An 18,482-nucleotide genomic window follows, 5' to 3' on the forward strand; every position below is an offset into this window, starting at 1 on the left:
CAACCATCTTGGAAAAATCTTCAAGGGTGAAAAATACATATATATATTTAAATCATCTGTCCTCTTTTCTACTTCGTGCTTTTTGTGTTGTTGAACTTAATCTGCCAGGAAATGACCTTAAAAAATTAGAAGGGGTTTTACCCTGCTGCACAACTTAAAATGTTAAATTTTCCCTCTATGCTGGGGAGGGGAGAGGGGGAAACAAAAATCAAAAACCCACTCAAGTGCCAGAAACTTTTATTATTACCTTTTAAGAAACAAACCTTTGGAATAAACATCATTACTAAAGATAATACAAGAAAAATTCACGTAGGTGCTGTCCTGCCTTTACTTCTTTGATATAGAATGCCTGTGTCTTTTTGCGGTTACAGCAATATAACTGGAGGAGGAATCTCCTTAAATCTTTCAGAGAAGTTATTTAAATGAAAAACAGCAACTAAATACCTCAAGTTAATAAATTGACTAGAATTCTTCAAATATCAGTTTCACAGAAGTTCATGTTTGGGATTTAATGCCTCAGAATACTAGGTATGCTTTATTCAGTAAAGTATTAACATATGCTCGATAATTGAATTTGAAGTGAGGTTATTAGAAATAAGAGCTACTGATTTGTATTGCCTGTCTGACAAAGTCTGCTGGAGGCAGGAGGAGTGGAATTTATTTATCAACCTCCACCAGCATTTCTTACAACATCAAGTTGTAACTAAACATCGAGTCTTCGTATATAATGTTTTAATAGCACTTCATCAGTATCTGTCTTAACAGCATTTCAGAAAGATTAACTCACCTTTTAATTAAGCCTCCTCTAAATATACAGGAGGAAGTAATAAACTACTTGTTCATCGCTAATTTAGAGGACAGCATTCATAGTTCTCATTGAAGTAGTTTTATAACAGCTGTGGAATAACACAGATTTAAAATTCATCATGGAGTTGTCTTCTTTCATAAAGTTCTGTTTCCTTTTCTTTGTTTTTTCCTCCAAAATTAAGCTTGTGAAATTCCTTTTTGATTTCCAGAAAAGACTTGTTTTTTGTCTCAGGAATTACGAGGAAGATGAAAGCAGCAACTAAGGAGCACTCCAGTAAGAACACCAGAAAGCAATACTGCTTCAGTCCTTTCTGAAAATAAATTGTATTTATTTGATTGCAACATATTTCAAGTATGACCAGGGGTTGGAAAACAAAATGCTTTGTTTCCATTATTCCCTTACACTGCCACCCAGAGACTTAAACTGTTTAAACACGCATGTGTTACTGCATGCACAGAATTAGTGTGAAATAACATTATTTTTAAAATCAAACCATACACGATATGAATCGTGTATAATGTAATGGCAAGTCAGCATTCACTAAAATAAAAATTTCAATAATTTAGATATTTTAAGTTGGTAACATTTAGCTAATATTTTAGGTTCATAACATTTTTTATGAATGAAAATTTGTAGCGCCATATACGAAAAATAAATACCTCTTGTTCAGAAGCAGAGTACTACCAAGAAGAAAAGATTATCCAGTTGAGATGGATACTCTGCTGCATGTTCTTCATGCATGTTTTGCTCTTAAGTGCTAAACCAAAATGTTAGTCTAGAAATAAAAGTCTATATGTTTTTTCCTAACAATTTTTCTGATCACAGAATTCTCTGTATGTAAGTTTAGTGAGCTCTCAAAGAAGATACAAACCATTAGCCCCAAGTACTGTTTCTACTCCAACGTAAAACCACAGGGAACTATCAAGAAATGTTTTATTTGAATCTCAGTATCTTAATTTTTTCTAGTTTTGATACCTTCTGTTTTTTGTGTTTTTTTTTTTTTTTTTTTTTAAATCCAAACCTCTCATGAATTCTTTCTATTTTAACTTAACACTTTTAGATATTAACAAACAAAAATAAAACAATACCCTTAAGAGGGACTGAATCTAGTTAGGCTCAGATAAGGGTTTCTATTTATCTTATGTTTATATAAGTCGTATGTAAGGTTTCTTCTGTTGTATAAGAAAAAGCAGTTTGATGGAACCTGAGAGAGGAGATAGTGGGAGGTTAGACAATTAGGAAAATGTGTTATGCAAACTTACCACTATAAAGGGAAAGAGCATTCCAATTGTGAAGAAACTAATCCAACTAATAGTCCCTCCTATCATGTAAGCAGCAGGACGTGAAGACTGTATAAATAATTCAGCTGTCAGGGTATTTGTTATGCCACCTGGGGGGGAATGAGTTTCGGAAACAGCATGGGTTATTGTAAATATCTGCAGAGTACTTCTGATGCCAGAAAAATTGAGTTGCTTTTCCATATACCAATAGTTGATCCCAATCTATTATTAAAAATGAATAAAATTAAGTATTCTTAACAGCACCTTTCTGAATCTACTGCCCACATAGTAAGCATTCTTCTAAGAATTAGTCCTTTTTCAGCACAACTGCTGAGGAGCAAGAATTCCTTTAAAAAGCATAACAGTTTTTTTTCCCTTGCTTCTTGTATGACTTGACTGAATTAATGGCCAGAACTAGGACTCCTGTCTCATGCGTAGCTGGCCCTGACAAGAATGCACCGTAAGCCTGTTTCAGGCTACATAGACTGAAACTATACCATTTTGATAAGACTGCCTCACTTGGATTCCTTAACCAGAGAGCATCAGCAGCCATACAGTAAATAGCTACTGCTTGGCTTACACAGCAGAGCTGCAGACATTTCTCTCTCCACCCTCCAAGACACAGTTCAGCACTTCAAAATATTCTTTACTGTGTGATACCTGGTCCCAACCCAAAGCTCAGTATGAAGGCAAATATAGATGTCATGCTCACATAAGGCACCCATGAGTACAATTCCTGAAACAGAAAAAAATGAAGTTTTAGTTTAAGTTTTGATAATCCATTTTAAAAAATGAGTTTAACAGTTACACATCTCTTAGCTATTTTATTTCAACTAAGACCCAGTCATTCATGGATGCTTAAGGCACTTAACACTACTGCTTCAGAGAAAGTCAGTATTGTTCACTTCAATTTTTACTAAGTTGTGTCTAGTACTTCTGTTGAGATTTATATTTAGTCCTCTAAGACTAAAAATGTACACAAATATAAAAAGTCACAATTATATATTGGTACTAATTCCAACATTTTGTCAGTGTTTATTCTGGTACTTTATAATGATAACTCATAGGATCATTACTAAGCACTTTCATAGCATAAACAGATTTTTCTCATCACATTATGTATACATAAGTTCAACAACGCAGTAAAGAAATGGTAGGATCACTAAATACATGTATATGAAACTAGGTGTGTTAGATAGTCCAAACCTAAGCTTGAAATGTCATTATTCAAAAGCAAACCCAGAAATTTACAAAAGTTACAATAAAATGATTAAATCTAGGCCTCTGACTATAACTGACTATAACCTGACTTTTTTTTTTTTTTTTTTTTTTTTTTTTTCTGCCTGGCCTAGCAGCTTAATTTACTCCAACCTCAGAAATTACCACAGGTGCTTCTTCTGTGGCCTGCTTGCCAATGTGTGCAGCCCTTAACGGTACTCACACAATATTTTTATTTTGCTTTCCTATTAAGTGAAGTGGACTCTGATGCTTAATATCATCACTATCTAGTATTTCATCCTAAAAGATAGAATAAACACTGTTTTGTCAATGCTTTTTTTTTTCCTCCTCAGCATTAAACTCAATTTCAGTTTTAAAACAAGTACAGGATCAAGTCTTATCTGAGAGTTTTCTCTTACTTTATGGAAATATAGTGGGAGAATCAATCAAATCTTTCAACTGTCATTTTTTTACACTGATGCTTAAATCTATGCAGCTCTTATGTACCAGCTTCTTTTGAGCATCACAGATTTTCACTCACTTATAGTTATATCATGTAATATAAATGAGTCTTTCTTTACACCTGGTAAGTCAGAGAGAATGTTAAAACAATGCTCCAAAAGATCATAAGGAGGTATCCACCAATGATAAGATATCTTCTTCCCACATAGTCGATCAGTAAACCCTATGGGTAAGACATAATATTTTATTACTATACCAACCTCATATTTACCAAAGTTGTTCTTCAAGCATTGTTATTCGTTATGCTAGAAGGTAGAAGAAATTGGTACATACACAGGTGAGGGCTGTGAGACATTCACAAGCTCCAGTGCCAAGTGTCACATATGGGATTTTTTCTGCTGAGATCCCAGCTTGTTCAAAAATGTAAGTTGCATAGAAATAAATCTACAAAAGGAGGAAGAAAATAAAAAGGAATAAAAGAATTGAGCATTCCCAATAGATAAATTGTCAGTTGGAGACAAAGTCAAGTTCATACTAACATACTCCTGAATATATTTTATATTGTGACTTTTTAATATGATCTAAACAGCAAGAAGAACCTGATAAATTAGCATCTAGGTAAATATATTGCTATCATAAAAGTAAATATAATTATTCAACTTACTAAATATAATGTTTCATCATTCTTAAGCTACATGGCATGGGATAAGCTGACCCACCTTTATTTACTTTTTCAGAAGAATAAAGATGTAAACACAAAAATTAAGTCATTCTTCAAAGCAATTTACATACCAAAAACATGGAAATAATAATTTAAAAAAAAAAAAAAAGAAATGTGCTTCAATTTAATAAACATGAATAAGATAGGTTTTCTCTCTCATTTATCCCATTTCTCTGAGATTCTCTACACGGGCCCCTCATTTTAAGAAAAGGCTGAAAAATAAATGGAAGTGAAATAATTGCTTAAGTTGTTTTTAAGTATTAAATCTTACAGCATTTATCCCACTGAGCTGCTGGCCCATAGTCATGACAATCACAGTAATGAGCTGCCATCTCACACTGCGATCAGTGAATAGTTGCCAGGGCTTCCTGGGTTTTTCCCCATCCAAGGCAAAACATTCCTGCTGTATGTCTTCCATCTCCCTTTGATACTGCAAAGAGCCATGAAATCGCTTCAAAGCTAAAAACAAAAAACAAACAAAAAAACATAGGCCAAAAGGCACTAGGCAATGTAACTATGCTGCGTTGATAAGAAGAAAAGGAAAATCTGAAACCCAATATACTCATTGTACACTTTTGAAGATGCAGAGAAAGTATATACACTGTAAGTTACCTTTGGCACAGCTCAGCTCATCACCTCTGTCAATAAGAAGATATCTGGGACTTTCAGGAAACCACGGCAGGAATAAAAGTTGGGCAAATGCTGGAAAAGAGCTGCTGGATAGCAAAAGAGGCCAATACATTTCTCCACCTAGTAATTCCCTGGAAGAGGCGTGGAAAAAGAAGGAAAAAAAGGTAATTAGCTATTGATGACTCTTCAGAAGACTACTGAAAGCAAGATGTTTGTTTCCTGTAACTAATTACCTATGTCTTGTGAACCTCAAGAGAAGGAGGCTCAGAAAGTACTTTCCACCCACTCTGAAATTAGGTTTCACTTGGGACTAAATAAGCAACACTGCTTTACTGCTGCTTATTGCTGTGTTGGTTCCAAGCACTAGTTTCAGATTTGTTGTAGCAGCATTTTCTAGGGTTACAGGAACGTAAGAACTTAAGGACTTCACTTTAAGGTCGGAACCAACACTCCCGTTTGCTTTTGAAAATCATACAATAATTTGCCATAGAAGGGAACACACAAGGTCATCTGATCCCACTTCTTATTCAAAGTTGATTGAATTAGAAAGTGTATTTACATAGAAAGGAATCATTAAAATTGATAAAGTTAGAATCTGCAGGATGATGTGTTGTGGGCAATATGAACTTGTTAAAATAGAAAGTGTATTTCATTTTAAATATTGACCTTAGGTTATGCAGTCTAAAGTTTATATTCTACTTTATTCAAACCTAAAGTATCCAGCAAAATCAGTTAATTTAGAAGGTAGCAATAAAGACAAAAGGGAAAGGTTTAAGGGCTTTGGTAGACTGAAAGAGAGAAGAGAAAAAATAAGAATGTAGATAATATAAGAATGTAGCTGTTACTCAGGGTACTAGCTCTTAGGGCAGGGGAAAGCTTCTAGCAGACTTCATGAAAGAGGCTTTTCATCTTGAGGTTATGTAGTCTATTCCTGGAATTTTTCAAGAACCAACCGGATAAAGTCCCTAGCAACCTCATCTGATCTCACAAGGGACAAAAACAGCAGTTGTGCTACAATATAAAAATTAAGAGGCCCTCAACTTGTTCTCAAGGACTTGTTCTCAAGTCCTGTTATATGAATTATTTTATACTTCTTTGTCACCAGCAAGAAACTGCAAAAATATGAACTTGGCCTAAATGTGCTTCTTTAACTGGTGCTGTTCTGTTTTGACTCACCTACACAGAGAATAATTCCCTGAGGAGATAAAAGCAGTTATCTTCCTACAGGTAGACGTTCTGTATGAAGTCATTCACTAATGCTACAATGAGTGTTTTGCGGGGAGCTGCAGGGAATTACAATTATTTAAATGTGAGTAATGCACAGTAGGCGGAAAAAAAAATTCTAACCTCAAACCAATTATTTGTCCTGTCAGAATCCCCCCAGTCAGAAAGATGGAACTACCCATGGCCATGCCACCTCTAAGATGTTTTGGGGCAACCTCCCCAATATACAGAGGTTGCACACAGATCCCAATACCTGCAAGTAAATGGAGAAACATTTTCCTATTAATAGATTGTACTTTTGTTGTTGTTTCCACAAAGCATATGCTATGCAGTGCATATCCTGGATTTACGTGCTCAAGAACATTTTGTTCCTTTACAATAGTCTGTTTATTGAATAATACTGAGAAGTCATTAATGAAACACCTTCTTATTCTAGCTTATTACAACCACACCAAAGATATGGTTCTCCATGCCTTTACAAACAGGTCATATCATGGTAGGTCAGCATTACAGCACTAGAGTCTTTTTAGTCTCTAGATTTTGCTTTGAAAAGAGTAACTGAACCAAAACGTGCAGAAAATTGGACTTATTTTTAATTTCTCTATGAACTGAACTGCCTTCAGATTCCATATTAAACAGAAAATTTTGATCATCATATCTACAAAGCAGTGTACAAAGATGTATTATAATACTTAAAGAATCACCAGTAACAATAAGTTATTATTCACTGTAGCTTATTGAAAGTAGGAATAGGAAATCATTTACCTGAATTTATACCAATCAAAAATCTTCCAACAATCAGTAACTCAAACAAACCAGTAGGAAAACTGATCCCCATTAAAATGGCAGCCAGTACTGCAATAATATTATTCATCAAAAGAGCTCCTTTCCTGAAGAGGAAAAAAACAATACAGAAATCAGCAATAATGGGTTTTTAAAAATATTTTACTTTTTGGCGATAGGGAAAAAAATGGGCTTTGTAATGATGAAACATGCTATTCACTGGAAATATGATACAACTATTTACTCAAAAATAAAGTCTAAACATAAGGATAATTTATATCCTTATAAAGTTTATAAACATAATTTTCCTTATGAGGAAAAGCTGAGACCTGTGCCTGTTCAGCCTTGAGAAGACTTAGAGGGGATCTTATTAATGTTTACAAGTATCTTAAGTGTGGGCAACAGTGGGATTTGGCCAACCTCTTTTCAGTGGGGACAGGACAAGGGGCAATGGCTACAAAATGGAGCACAGGAAGTTCTGCACCAATATGCAACTTCTTCACGGTGAGGGTAACGGAGCACTGGACAGGCTGTCCAGGGAGGCTGTGGAGTCTCCTTCTCTGCAGATGTTCAAGGCCCATCTGGATGCCTACCTGGGCAACCTGCTCTAGGGAACCTGCTTTGGTAGGGGGGTTGGACCCAATGATCTCTGGAGGTCCATTCCAACCCCTGCAATTCTGTGATTCTGTGATAACACGAGACAGAAAGGCCTGACAAGGTAGGAGTCTGGTTTTGTCCATTCATGCTGCATCTATATGGAGTTTCTATGAAATGTTACAGAGTTCACAGCATGTCCTTACTATCAAATGTGTGCATGTGGAACCTGTGTTTTCATACAGTATTTCCATACTCTTTCTGAGATTTCAATAAATGTAATGGAAAAGACTGGACTGGAAAGCTTTAATTCTGGCTCATCTTTTAAGTCATGTTGGAACAAAATGGAAAACTCTGCTAGAAAGCTCTTTGAAGTGAAAAACATTTATAGTCACCTAATGTACATTGTTTCCCACTCCCACTTTCCACTGATTTCCTTTACATCCCAATGACAAGGTAGGAAAAGAAAACATGCTCTGTGTCTGCCTGCCTATGTAACTCACCTGCCTAGCCGAATTGCCATGCTGCCTCCAATAAGGGCTCCACAAAGACCTCCAAGTGAAAATATAGAAGCAATGACAGACCAAAGAAAAGTCAACAAATCTGGACTTAATTCCATGTGATAACGACTAATCCAAGTTTCATTTAAGAACCTGTGAATATGCTGCAGCAGAAAGAAATGATGATACAAGCATAGCATTCTATGTATGCCCTTCTGCAACTCTGATTTTCTTCTTCCTTTCTTACAGTATTCACGTGTCAAAATTTTGAAATGGTCATTGTACATGTTTGGTATCCTAAAATTTGCCTTTAGAAACTCTTGAACTGACACATATCTGTACTCAGAGGCTCCTGTTCTTAGTCAGCAAGCAAAGACTTCACAGATGAACAAACTTCCTGGACTCTCCCTCTATTTCTGGCATATTACATATTTCACAACCAGTGGGTGAAAATACTTATGATGGGTACTCAGGCCCTACAGATGCAACATTTTTGCCTAAGGTGGCCTTTCTCAGTAAGCTACCTTGTGATGGACTGCTGTAAGTATCCTTAGTATTCTGGCCTACATTAGTCACAGGTGTAACCGGAAAATGTTACTTATTTATCTTATTTATTCTGTTAATCCTTCTAAAGCAGATTTTAATAGAGCTATTTATATGGGATTTCTGGCACTTTTGTCTGACACAGAATACTTCTGATAGGAGGTATTCACAAATTCATATGAAACCCTTCTGGAAATCTTTCATACTTTCATCTTTCATACTGCTTTGGAACCCAGTGCCACCACAGTCAAAGTGCATTTGTCCTCTTGGTCCAGTTAGACAGGATACCTCCATTACTGCAAAACAGACAATATTTTACCTGGGTGGGTGCATTGATAATGGAAACATTATATCCATATTGAAAGGTCCCTCCAATTCCCACGGCGCAAACAGCCAGAAATAAGGTCCAGCTAGGAAACTAGAGAACAAGAGAGAATGTCAAGTATGAAAAGAGATAGACCCTTGAGCTCACATGCATATAATACCCAGGACAAAAATTGGTGAGGTAACCACATATTTTTTCAGGCTGTGAAAGTGTTTGGTTAGAAAATGACATAAGCTCTCAAATATCTGTAATAGGAAAAACATTTCACACTGACTTTGGCCATGATCACTAGCATTCTTCAGAGACACAACAAGTTTTCAGATTAGTTGTAGGATACACAACTGCTTCAGAACAGCAGCAGTTACTAACTGCGTGAATGCTTTTTGCACACGCCATGCTGCTCATGGTCTCTGTTTTTTACAAAAGAATTTTAGTACTGTGTGTTTGGTGTAAAAGAAACAATAACTCCAAATGAGAATTAACAAACTCACAATTTCTGTCTTGAAAAAAAAACAAGAAATAACATCATCCTGATTGAGAGCTACAAAAGCACAGTAGCACTGACAGTTTTAACAGCAACACAGGGATTTAATTCCTAACTCTGCCATTGACTCATTAGACCTGAACAAGCCACTCCACTTCCCTGCACCACAGGTTCCTGATCTGCTAAACAGCTGGTTATAACTTTTTGTGAAGAACTTCAAGCTCTACTCAGATGAATAATTAAAAATGATTTATATTTTACAATTACAATAAAGTATTCCTACTATATCATTGTATTGTAAGCATTAAAACAGTGAGAAGAGAGCACTGGGGGAGGGGGAGGAGAGAGAGAGACAGACACAAGCCCAGAATCATTAACATATATCATATGTTTTTGTAACACCTCCACTTTGTTCATGTCCAAAACAGTCTGCTCATCAGCCATCACAGATTGTGTCACATTGGAGTTTAAGCCCAGACTTCTTAGAGTACGGACAACAGCGTTATCAGTTCCACCTCATTTTAGAAATAGGCCACAAACAAAAAATGGTTTAACATTCAATATAAGAACATAAGAATCAGAAAACGTGCTTTTACAGCTTCCGTTTTATGACACAGTTTGCAGTCTAAGGACAATACAAAACTTCACAAGCCTAATCATGACCTAAAAATAAATGTGAAAATAAGAAAATGTTGCAATCATCAATCAATGTTAAAGCTAAAAACTTTCTGCAGGATCCATCTTCAGAGGCCACGAACGTTCTGCTTACCTTGCTGCGCATGCTAGACCCTCTCAGTAGGGGCTGGTACTCCATTCTTACCATGGGCTGAATTAGATTTCCTTTGCAAAATTTTAATAAACTACACTACAGGAACAAAAGGTGCCAAAGAGATGAAGCTGTTATTGTACGAAAACAAAGAATTTTGGGTCCACCTCTAGCCAATGGGATTCTTCTCAACAGTCCACGACTTTCTTTAGATGGAAACGTCCAGCGCTCGCTAAGTCTTACGAAGCCACGACAGCAGTTAAGTAGCTCACAACAGCAAGTTTCCCGGTAATACATTTCATACCACTTTCAATTTCTTCAATTACATCGGAGCAGAACGCATGCCCTTCAGTCACCAGTTAGCTACAGACTTCAGCTACTAAGGAAAATGACAGGCAGTTACCTTGTGCTTCCGCGTCATACCGCCTGCTGCTCGCAGCTACAGCCCCAGCTTCTTCCCCAAACCACACACCACGGAGCCGGCGAAAAGCCGCCGGCCGAGCTCCTCACCTGATCAGGATTTGGCTGCTCCAGGGGAGGCCCTCCCCGACCCGGCGGTTCTGGCTGCAGTCCGCGAACAACAGCGGCTCTGTCTCGAGGTGCCCTCGAGAGGCCGGGGCTTTACCGCTGCCGGGCAACGAGGGCGCCTCCCGCACGCCCCCATCCCAGCAGCAGCTGGACTCGGGCGGCCGCCGCGCCGCCCCGCACCTCGCGCCCCTCGGCCGCCGCCCAGGACTACAGCTCCCGTAGTGCCGCGCGGCCGCCGCTCAGGACTACAGCTCCCGTAGTGCCGCGCGGCCGCCGCCCAGGACTACAGCTCCCATAGTGCCGCGCTCGCCTTCTCCGAGCGGGGCGAAAGGCCTGGAAAGGACTCGGCCTCTGGCGGTGCCGTCCGACTCCGAGAGCGGCGCGGCTCGGCCCGGCCCGGCGGTGAGCACGGCGCGGGCGGGCGAGCTCAGGCTCTTCCCTGCTGCTGCGGTGGGGCGCCCCACGGCCGCGGCCGAGGGCTGCCTGCAGTGCCGCTGGGCCGGGTCGCCCGCGCTGCCGCAGCGATCGCCCCGCTGCCGGCGCCCGCCCGCGTCCGGTCCCGTTCGGCCCCGTTCAGCGCGGGCCTGCGCGGGAGAGCTCCGGGCCGGGCCGGGCCGGCGCGAGCAGCGGGGACGGCCGCGGGCCGGAGCTCCGCGCGGCTCTCGCAGGGCGGGAGGCGGCGCCGGCCCCGGGCCCGCCTGAGGGGAGCCGCTCGCCCTGCGGCGGCACCGGTGCCGGGCCGGCCCCTCGCGGCCCGGCGGGGCTGACGTCCTCTGTCTGCTCGGCAGGAGATGGCAGCTCTGGGCAGATCCTGCCCGGGCATCCCTGCGGGGCCCGCCCTGGAGTTCCCCCAGGCGCTGGCCGCGGCCCCTGACCGCCACGGCCTGCCGGGAGTCGCGCGGGACGATTCGCAGCCCGGAGCTGCCGGCCGCGGGTACCTGCAGCCCCCCGCCGTGATGCTGGCGGGGAACAGGAGCGACGGCGCCGATGGCTGCGGCTCCTCCGGCGCGTGTTTGCAGAGCAGCTTTGACATTGCCGCTCTTGCTGCGCTTGGGAGTTACAACGAGAGCCTGACTGTCGCTCCGGTGGGCTCTTTCACAAACGCGGCACACCCGCGAGGCTTGCACCAGCAGCAGAGTCACAGCCAGTAAGTACCAACATCAACATCGTTACTGCGGGAACGGGGAAGGGAAAATGTTCCTTATTTGTACTGGCCTTGTGAAATAACCTGTCTTTTCAAGAGAGGTTCGAATTTGTTTTCTTCCGGTATTGTATTGTTTGTACATTAGAACTGCGTTGGTTCTCCTACTGCCTTTAAGTTTCTTGGTGAAGGATGAAGGAACCTTCAAAAAAGAAAGAAATGCGATCGAATTTTCCTAGATCTTGATATGCTTTAAGCTCTTGTACTTCTTTTTTAAACTCACTCTTTCTAATATGTGAACACAAAATACTTGTATAAAGTCTTATTCTGTCATATTTTGTTGTTTGGTCACATTTAATTTGAGTCTGTCAACAATGTATTATTAGAGCCTGAAGCTGGTTCACATGCTAGTTTTGAAGCATTTGAATTTTAGCAAAAATTGTTCTTGCCCCTTGGGGAAAAAGAAATAATATAAAGGAGAAATTATCAGGCATTCTGCTCAGAGAACTGAGCAATTACAGACCTCTTTGATTTTCTTTGGAACAAAAGTTCGTCCTTGTTGTCCAACCCTTCACTCCCTTCACAACTGGTGACATGTGGCAACTGTTGCTCTTACTGCTGTTCAAGCTGTGCGTGAAGTTTGAAAAGGGAGGAAAATATTGCTTGAAAATCTATGTCATTGGAAGATAGAATTGCAAGCCAAAAACCATTTCTCTCTATTTTACAGTGTCACTGTTCGAGGTGGAAAGAAGCATAAGCTAGAAGAAGAGGCAGAAGGGTAAATTAAATTTGTCTTTAATAGCCTGAGAAATCTTATAAGAATTTCCTTTTTATTTTCAATAAAGATTTGAGCACATCTCATCTACAGGATACGTAGGAAAGGAGCATCTTCCATTGTTTCAATTTGGAACTCTTCCCCTGAATTGCACATGAGCAAGCCCAAATCCATTTCAGCTACCTAATTAACTGAGTAGCACTGATTTTTCTTGTGTGGGTACCCATGTTTTAATAAGAGCAATGTTGTCTTGTTTTGTGGAGGTTGTATTTCCATAGTTAGTCAAATCTGGTGAAACACACGTTACTTTCTATAACATATTTTTGTGTAGAATACAACATTTCTCTTTTGTCAATTGTAAACTTATTTTGTTTCCTAGTTGTCCTGTGAAGAAGAAGAGACTGACAGGAACCAAAAATTGCCCTTTGAATCCCAACACTGAAGAATGGATTCTCTGTGCAGGTCAGCAGGCAGCTGGGGAGGTAGCAAGTCGGTATGGTGGCAGCCGTCCTGAAACTGCCATGTTAGAAATTCCCTGTGAAGAAATGGATCAGACAATGGGGGAACAGCAATGCGAGGTTGCTCGCAGGAAGCTTCAGGAAATTGAGGACAGGTAAATGCAGGGATTGAGTAGACTGGCTTTGCTGAGCTTTCCCTTTTTGGTGGGCAGTAAGGGGTAAAACTAGCATTTAGCAGTGTGGTAACACTACTGTAAGTCTGAGATCAACTTTGTGTGCAAGTGGTTTCTTTGTAGGCTACCTATGTTTTTATGAGTGTTGGGGCTGCTATTATGATCTGAACTTGAGGATGCAAGAGATGCTGAATAAATATGCTCTTCAAAATAATCATGCAGCATCAATGTACCATAATGGGTTCTTACACTCTTTTGTGAGTATCCAGAGCTCTAATTCTAACCCATGTTATATAGTCTGACTTGAGCTCAGCTTTTTTTCAACCAATTGCAGCTTGTTCTGCAATTAATTCTTCTAAACGCTCAGGACAGATGTGAATTTGTTAGTGTACAAATTAGCATGAATCAGAGATCTCTCTCTGCACATATGCACTAAGACTGAGGTTCATCTTGCTATTAAATATCAGGTGGCTTGATATTGGGATGGCAGGGTGGCCACGGGCAGATTTTTACAGTCATTTAATAAACATATTGTGCATTCTTGTATTTGAAAGGTTTTCCAGCATGTTGTGTATATATCAGTTGACTGCAGTTGTGCTATTATTCCAGAATACTCTTTAAAAAAAAAAAAAAACACACTGCAGACAGTTGTTAGAAAAGTCAAAATTAAAAAAAAAAAAAGATTTTTTTAGATGATTACTCAATTGATGATGCACGAAGAGATGCATTTCTCATAGGCAAATAAAAGTAACAATGTTTTTTCTTTGTGATCTGGCTACACCTGCATTACAAAGTCTGCTTTAGAACTCTCAGAGGACTGTTCCCCCTCCTTCCCAGCTACCCTACTAAATTCTCTATAAAAGGTTTATCAAAAACAAAGGAGGTGCCTCCAATTTGTTCTAAATGCTTTAACTTTTTATGCTCTTAATCAGAGACACTGATGCCAAATCTTTAAAGATAAGAACTATATTCATTAGCTTTTAAATAACTCTGAGTTGACATCTGAAGAATTAAGCTGGTGAAGTTACTACGTAACTGAGACTCACTTTTGTAATATGACTGAATTTTACACTTTCCCGGAAGTGAATTTGTGGTATTTTATTTTTTTCTTCTCAGTGTATGTGTGCATTGTGCACTGCTGGACCATGCAAAGATAACAAAGCTAGCTTAGGTACCAGAAGTGGCATAGCTGCTCAAGTGGCTTCTATGGTAACAGTCATTCTTAGGGTATATTGGCCCAAGAGAGACTCATGTTAACATGGCCCCGCTGCTTCTGGTACCCAGCCTAGGTCAGCTATCTACACTGTATAGTGCAGTGCACGTAGATAGAACTGCAGTGGATGTGCCTGTTAACAGTATGCTCAATAGTGTTTATTTCCCTCTTCCCCCTCCATTCCTAGGATAATTGATGAAGATGAGGAAGTTCATGCTGATGGAAATGTTAGCAATCTGCCCACTCTTATCCTGTCAGATACCCTTAAAAAAGGGATGAAGAGGGATTTTGGTGAAGTCCTGACAAAGAAAATAATAGAGTCTATGTAAGTTCTGGAGGAAATCATGGTGCTATGTAGCTAATACATGCAAATGAAATGAGAGGCCTGGTCTTGTGTTTGTGGAGATGTCCTTAATTACTGCATGATGCAGCCAACATTGTGTAGCAGACCATTCATCTGGTCAAAAATAGGAAAAACTATCCTAATGTGAAACAAAATGAGTGTAACTATAGTGGTCATCAAGCTGTGTTTTGTACTCCTCATTTGTACAGAATGAAACATGTTGAATAAACAACTATATCCTCATTTTTATATATGCGGGTTTCCAAAAGAAGAAGGTCCTGAAGTGTGACCAACAATACTCATCAAATTTTGTGTGAAAGAAAACGCGTGGTTAGAACTAGAAGTAATGGAACTAGTTAAGGAAGAGGAAATTTAATAGTTGGTATATGCATTTTGGAATATAGTTCCAGGCTAGCACGAAGGATGAAGATATTCACTGGTCTTCTGCATTTAGCAGTTGTGATTGGAGAACTGTAATTTAACTGGCACTCCATCCCTTCTAGGAGCCGTCCTTCTATGGAGCTGGTGCTTTGGAAACCTCTTCCTGAATTTCTCACAGATAAACTGAAGCCTGTTTCTGTTAAGAACTTGAGGCAGCAGAGTACAGAAGGGTGTCAAGCAAAGCAGTTAACACCAAGAGCTGCTTTTGACCCACAGACTGAAATACTCCCTGAATCACAACAGACTGTCGTGTCTCCAGATATGTATACTAGTTTGGGAATCTCTGGGTGTGCAGAAGAAGAAATGGAGTTGTAGATGCAAGACTGTAGACTGGAAGTGGTGAACTTCTGCTGTTTTTTGTTGCTGGTTTTTTGATTCTCTCTTTCCTTCTGGTTTGATGTGTGAATCTGACTTTTTATTATTATTATTTTTCCTAGTAACAATCGTAAGAACATGGGTTGGCCAGACACAACTTCAGGAAACTTTAAAAAAAAAAAAAAAAAAAAAAAAGATTGCTCTGTTAAATATTCTAATTTTTACTGAGAAAGCAACTCAAATACCTTTGGAACAAGAAAGCAGCTTTCCATCTTTGTTAATGGTGAAATGTCCTCTTAGTAGTCCTTGGTCAGGTATAAAATCCAAATACTGAATGTCATGGTGGCTCAAGCCACACTTTTTCACTTACTGAGCCACTAAGACTGGTGCATATACTGTGCTTGGTCAGTTAGTTTCAGTAAAATCACAAAAAGGTATTGAAAGGAAGGAATAATTTTGAGTTTAGTCAGAGACAGAAATGTAATCCCAATAGAAATACAGCTTTTCACACAATGGCCGTTTCATCTGCAGCTGGTTTGCACTTGATGTAAACTCAAGTATTGAAATGATGCATTCTGTAATATGGTAGGGAAGGAATGTTATAGCTGAGCATAAGCCTCTTGCTTTGTAGAAAGTAAAACTGGCTACTAACTTGATACTACAAGTTATCTACTAACTTTAGTCCTCTTTGGTTCATTGGCTCGTGAATAGTTTGTTTTTTTGATGACCCTCCTCCCCAGATGGTGCGAAGTCTAGGGAAAAGTGGTTCTCAGCCAACTGATTCATATTTTATATTGTGATGTGATTCTTTGTGTACATTGAGTTGGAAAGTCAGTTGAAGACAGCATAACTCTTCATTAAATAAATGGCATCCTTTAATTTTTATAAAGATAAGTAAATTGGATAATAGCTGATTTTCTGGGGTAAAGAGAGTCAAATGCTGAACGTCATGTACAACTAAGTCCCAAACTTTAAGTGGGACTGCTGATATTGGTGGCAAACTAAAAAGACATTTGTCTTTTGCCTGCGGAAACCTATATTTACAGTCTAAACTACAACATGCCATTAACATGATGCCACATAGTTTATACAGAAGTATGCCAAAAGAATTTTGTACCCTGCTTAGTGTTAAGAAAAAGAATCCTCAATGAGTTATTGCTTGTACTTTTTCTCAGTGCACACTACTTCTTTTAAGCTTAAACAAGGCAGAGATCTTATCTTCTGGTCTGAAGTCCCAGACCTTTTGCAGAGACACCTCAATTGAGGCTTTTCTTAGGAAATCCCTTTCCAAGTAATAGGTTCTATTGAGTCATGGCATCCTAGTCTGTATTTGACATCCTGCTAACATAAAGGAGCCAAGTACACAGGCCTCTCAGTATTGCAGCTGTTTGCGTAAGAAAAACTGTTCTTCCTTTGCACAGCTAATTGATAATCTTTGATTTTTTTTAATGGTTAACCCATTGTTGATAGTTTAAAATCAAGTTTGTCTTCTGCAGTCATTCTTCTCTCTTAGATCAGAGAAGCTTTCTTTGAAGGATATCTCTTTGTTATATCCTGTGTATATCTTGCTGTTCTTGTTGAAGGTTGAGTGAAATTTGCTGTCTCTTGCTAAAATATTTCAGAGCTTCACTAAAAACATTCCAACATTTGAATAGGTATTATTCTGAAAACTTTTGTATAGCTACCATTCTGGAACTTTGGAGAATGCGTGCAGATCCTTCTTGTCTTATTTTATTTCAGTCTGCTATAAATCTCTTGCATGAACTGTGTAAAATTTCTCATTTATTATTAAACTGATGAACTTGCTTAAAATCTACAGCCTTTGACATGCTACATTGCTTGAGTATAAAGTAAAGCAATGCAGTTTGGGGAAGGCTGTAGTTATTGCAGGTAGAAAATGTGGTGCCTCTAAATAAATATCAATTTTTAAGCTTGTAGGATTATCGTGAAAGTTCAAGGTTGGGACTGTTTTGGCTGATAGCTCTGATCCTAAATAAGCTGAAAAGAAAGGATAAAAAAAAAAGTGATGAAACCATCTCAGCAATACATGGCACAAGGTGTAGAAAAATCTGGGAAGTCTAAACATGTCAAATCTAGACAGTTTCTTCCCTCTTAAAATACTGAATGACAAGTTGCCCAGAAAATTTGCAGGAGAACAAATGTACGTAGATGGCTTTTAAACATGCTTTTTTTTTCCTGCTATGTTTGTATCAAAGGTTAGCTTTTAGACATGTATTTCCTCTTTAATCCCTTGATGTCAGTAAAGTATCACCGAGCCCTGTTAATCTGACATCTGAAACAATATAGTGGACTACTGAGGAAGACCATGAGATGGGGGAAAAAATGTGTCTAAGAAACTTGGTATAAAAGATTTTTTTTAATAATTAATTTATGCCACTATTAGGAGACAACATGGCTGAATCCTTAAACTGATGGAGAAGAGTACGGGTAACGGAGGACCCATAGTTGTCTAGGAGGACCGAGCAAAATTCTTGCTTTAGCAATCAGCTGGAGAGAGTGAGAGAGGACAAGCTAGTGGGTGTTTTCAAACTTTTGTATTTGTAACAGTTTGATTTGGTTTTGACTTCCCTAAAATATATCTATTAATTCTGTTTACAAGCAGGATAGCAAACGTGATGCAGTATTAGGAAAAAACTTTATTTTGAAATATAGAAAAACTGATTCTGGTCTGTCTTCTCTTGGGGCCAAATCACCCTTTTTATGTGAGTTTTCAATAAATTTTCTAAAATATTTTTA

At 39.1% G+C, this 18,482-nt stretch overlaps 2 protein-coding genes across 15 annotated transcripts; one reads left to right on the forward strand and one right to left on the reverse strand.

Annotated features, from left to right (window-relative positions):
- Positions 1-220: 220 nt before the first annotated feature.
- Positions 221-11,060, reverse strand: LOC311446048 (solute carrier family 2, facilitated glucose transporter member 11-like). 13 transcript variants are annotated; one of them, XM_084538772.1, is made up of 13 exons: positions 10,849-11,024; positions 10,342-10,714; positions 9,083-9,181; positions 8,224-8,384; positions 7,109-7,233; positions 6,467-6,596; positions 5,102-5,250; positions 4,761-4,948; positions 4,102-4,212; positions 3,890-3,991; positions 2,749-2,824; positions 2,071-2,198; positions 221-1,118 (listed from the first exon to the last, which is right to left on the reverse strand). In XM_084538772.1, exons 2-13 carry the CDS (start codon positions 10,393-10,395, stop codon positions 915-917), a joined length of 1,527 nt encoding a protein of 508 aa, XP_084394898.1. In that variant the 5' UTR covers positions 10,396-10,714; positions 10,849-11,024; the 3' UTR covers positions 221-914. The 13 variants fall into 13 exon arrangements, 12 of the variants coding, with proteins under 12 accessions (XP_084394898.1, XP_084394894.1, XP_084394904.1 ...); XM_084538768.1 differs by having other exon boundaries at positions 10,342-10,717; XM_084538778.1 differs by lacking the exon at positions 10,342-10,714 and having other exon boundaries at positions 10,849-11,060.
- A 184-nt stretch (positions 11,061-11,244) lies between these two features.
- CCDC117 (coiled-coil domain containing 117) lies at positions 11,245-18,482 on the forward strand. Of its 2 annotated transcripts, XM_084538780.1 has the most exons (5): positions 11,247-12,013; positions 12,735-12,785; positions 13,162-13,395; positions 14,814-14,951; positions 15,473-18,482. In XM_084538780.1, the coding sequence occupies exons 1-5, from the start codon at positions 11,658-11,660 to the stop codon at positions 15,723-15,725; spliced, it is 1,032 nt and encodes a 343-aa protein (XP_084394906.1). In that variant the 5' UTR covers positions 11,247-11,657; the 3' UTR covers positions 15,726-18,482. The 2 variants fall into 2 exon arrangements, with proteins under 2 accessions (XP_084394907.1, XP_084394906.1); XM_084538781.1 differs by lacking the exon at positions 14,814-14,951 and having other exon boundaries at positions 11,245-12,013.

Source organism: Aythya ferina (genome assembly GCF_964211825.1).
Source record: "Aythya ferina genome assembly, chromosome: 17".
NCBI lineage: Eukaryota > Metazoa > Chordata > Aves > Anseriformes > Anatidae > Aythya > Aythya ferina.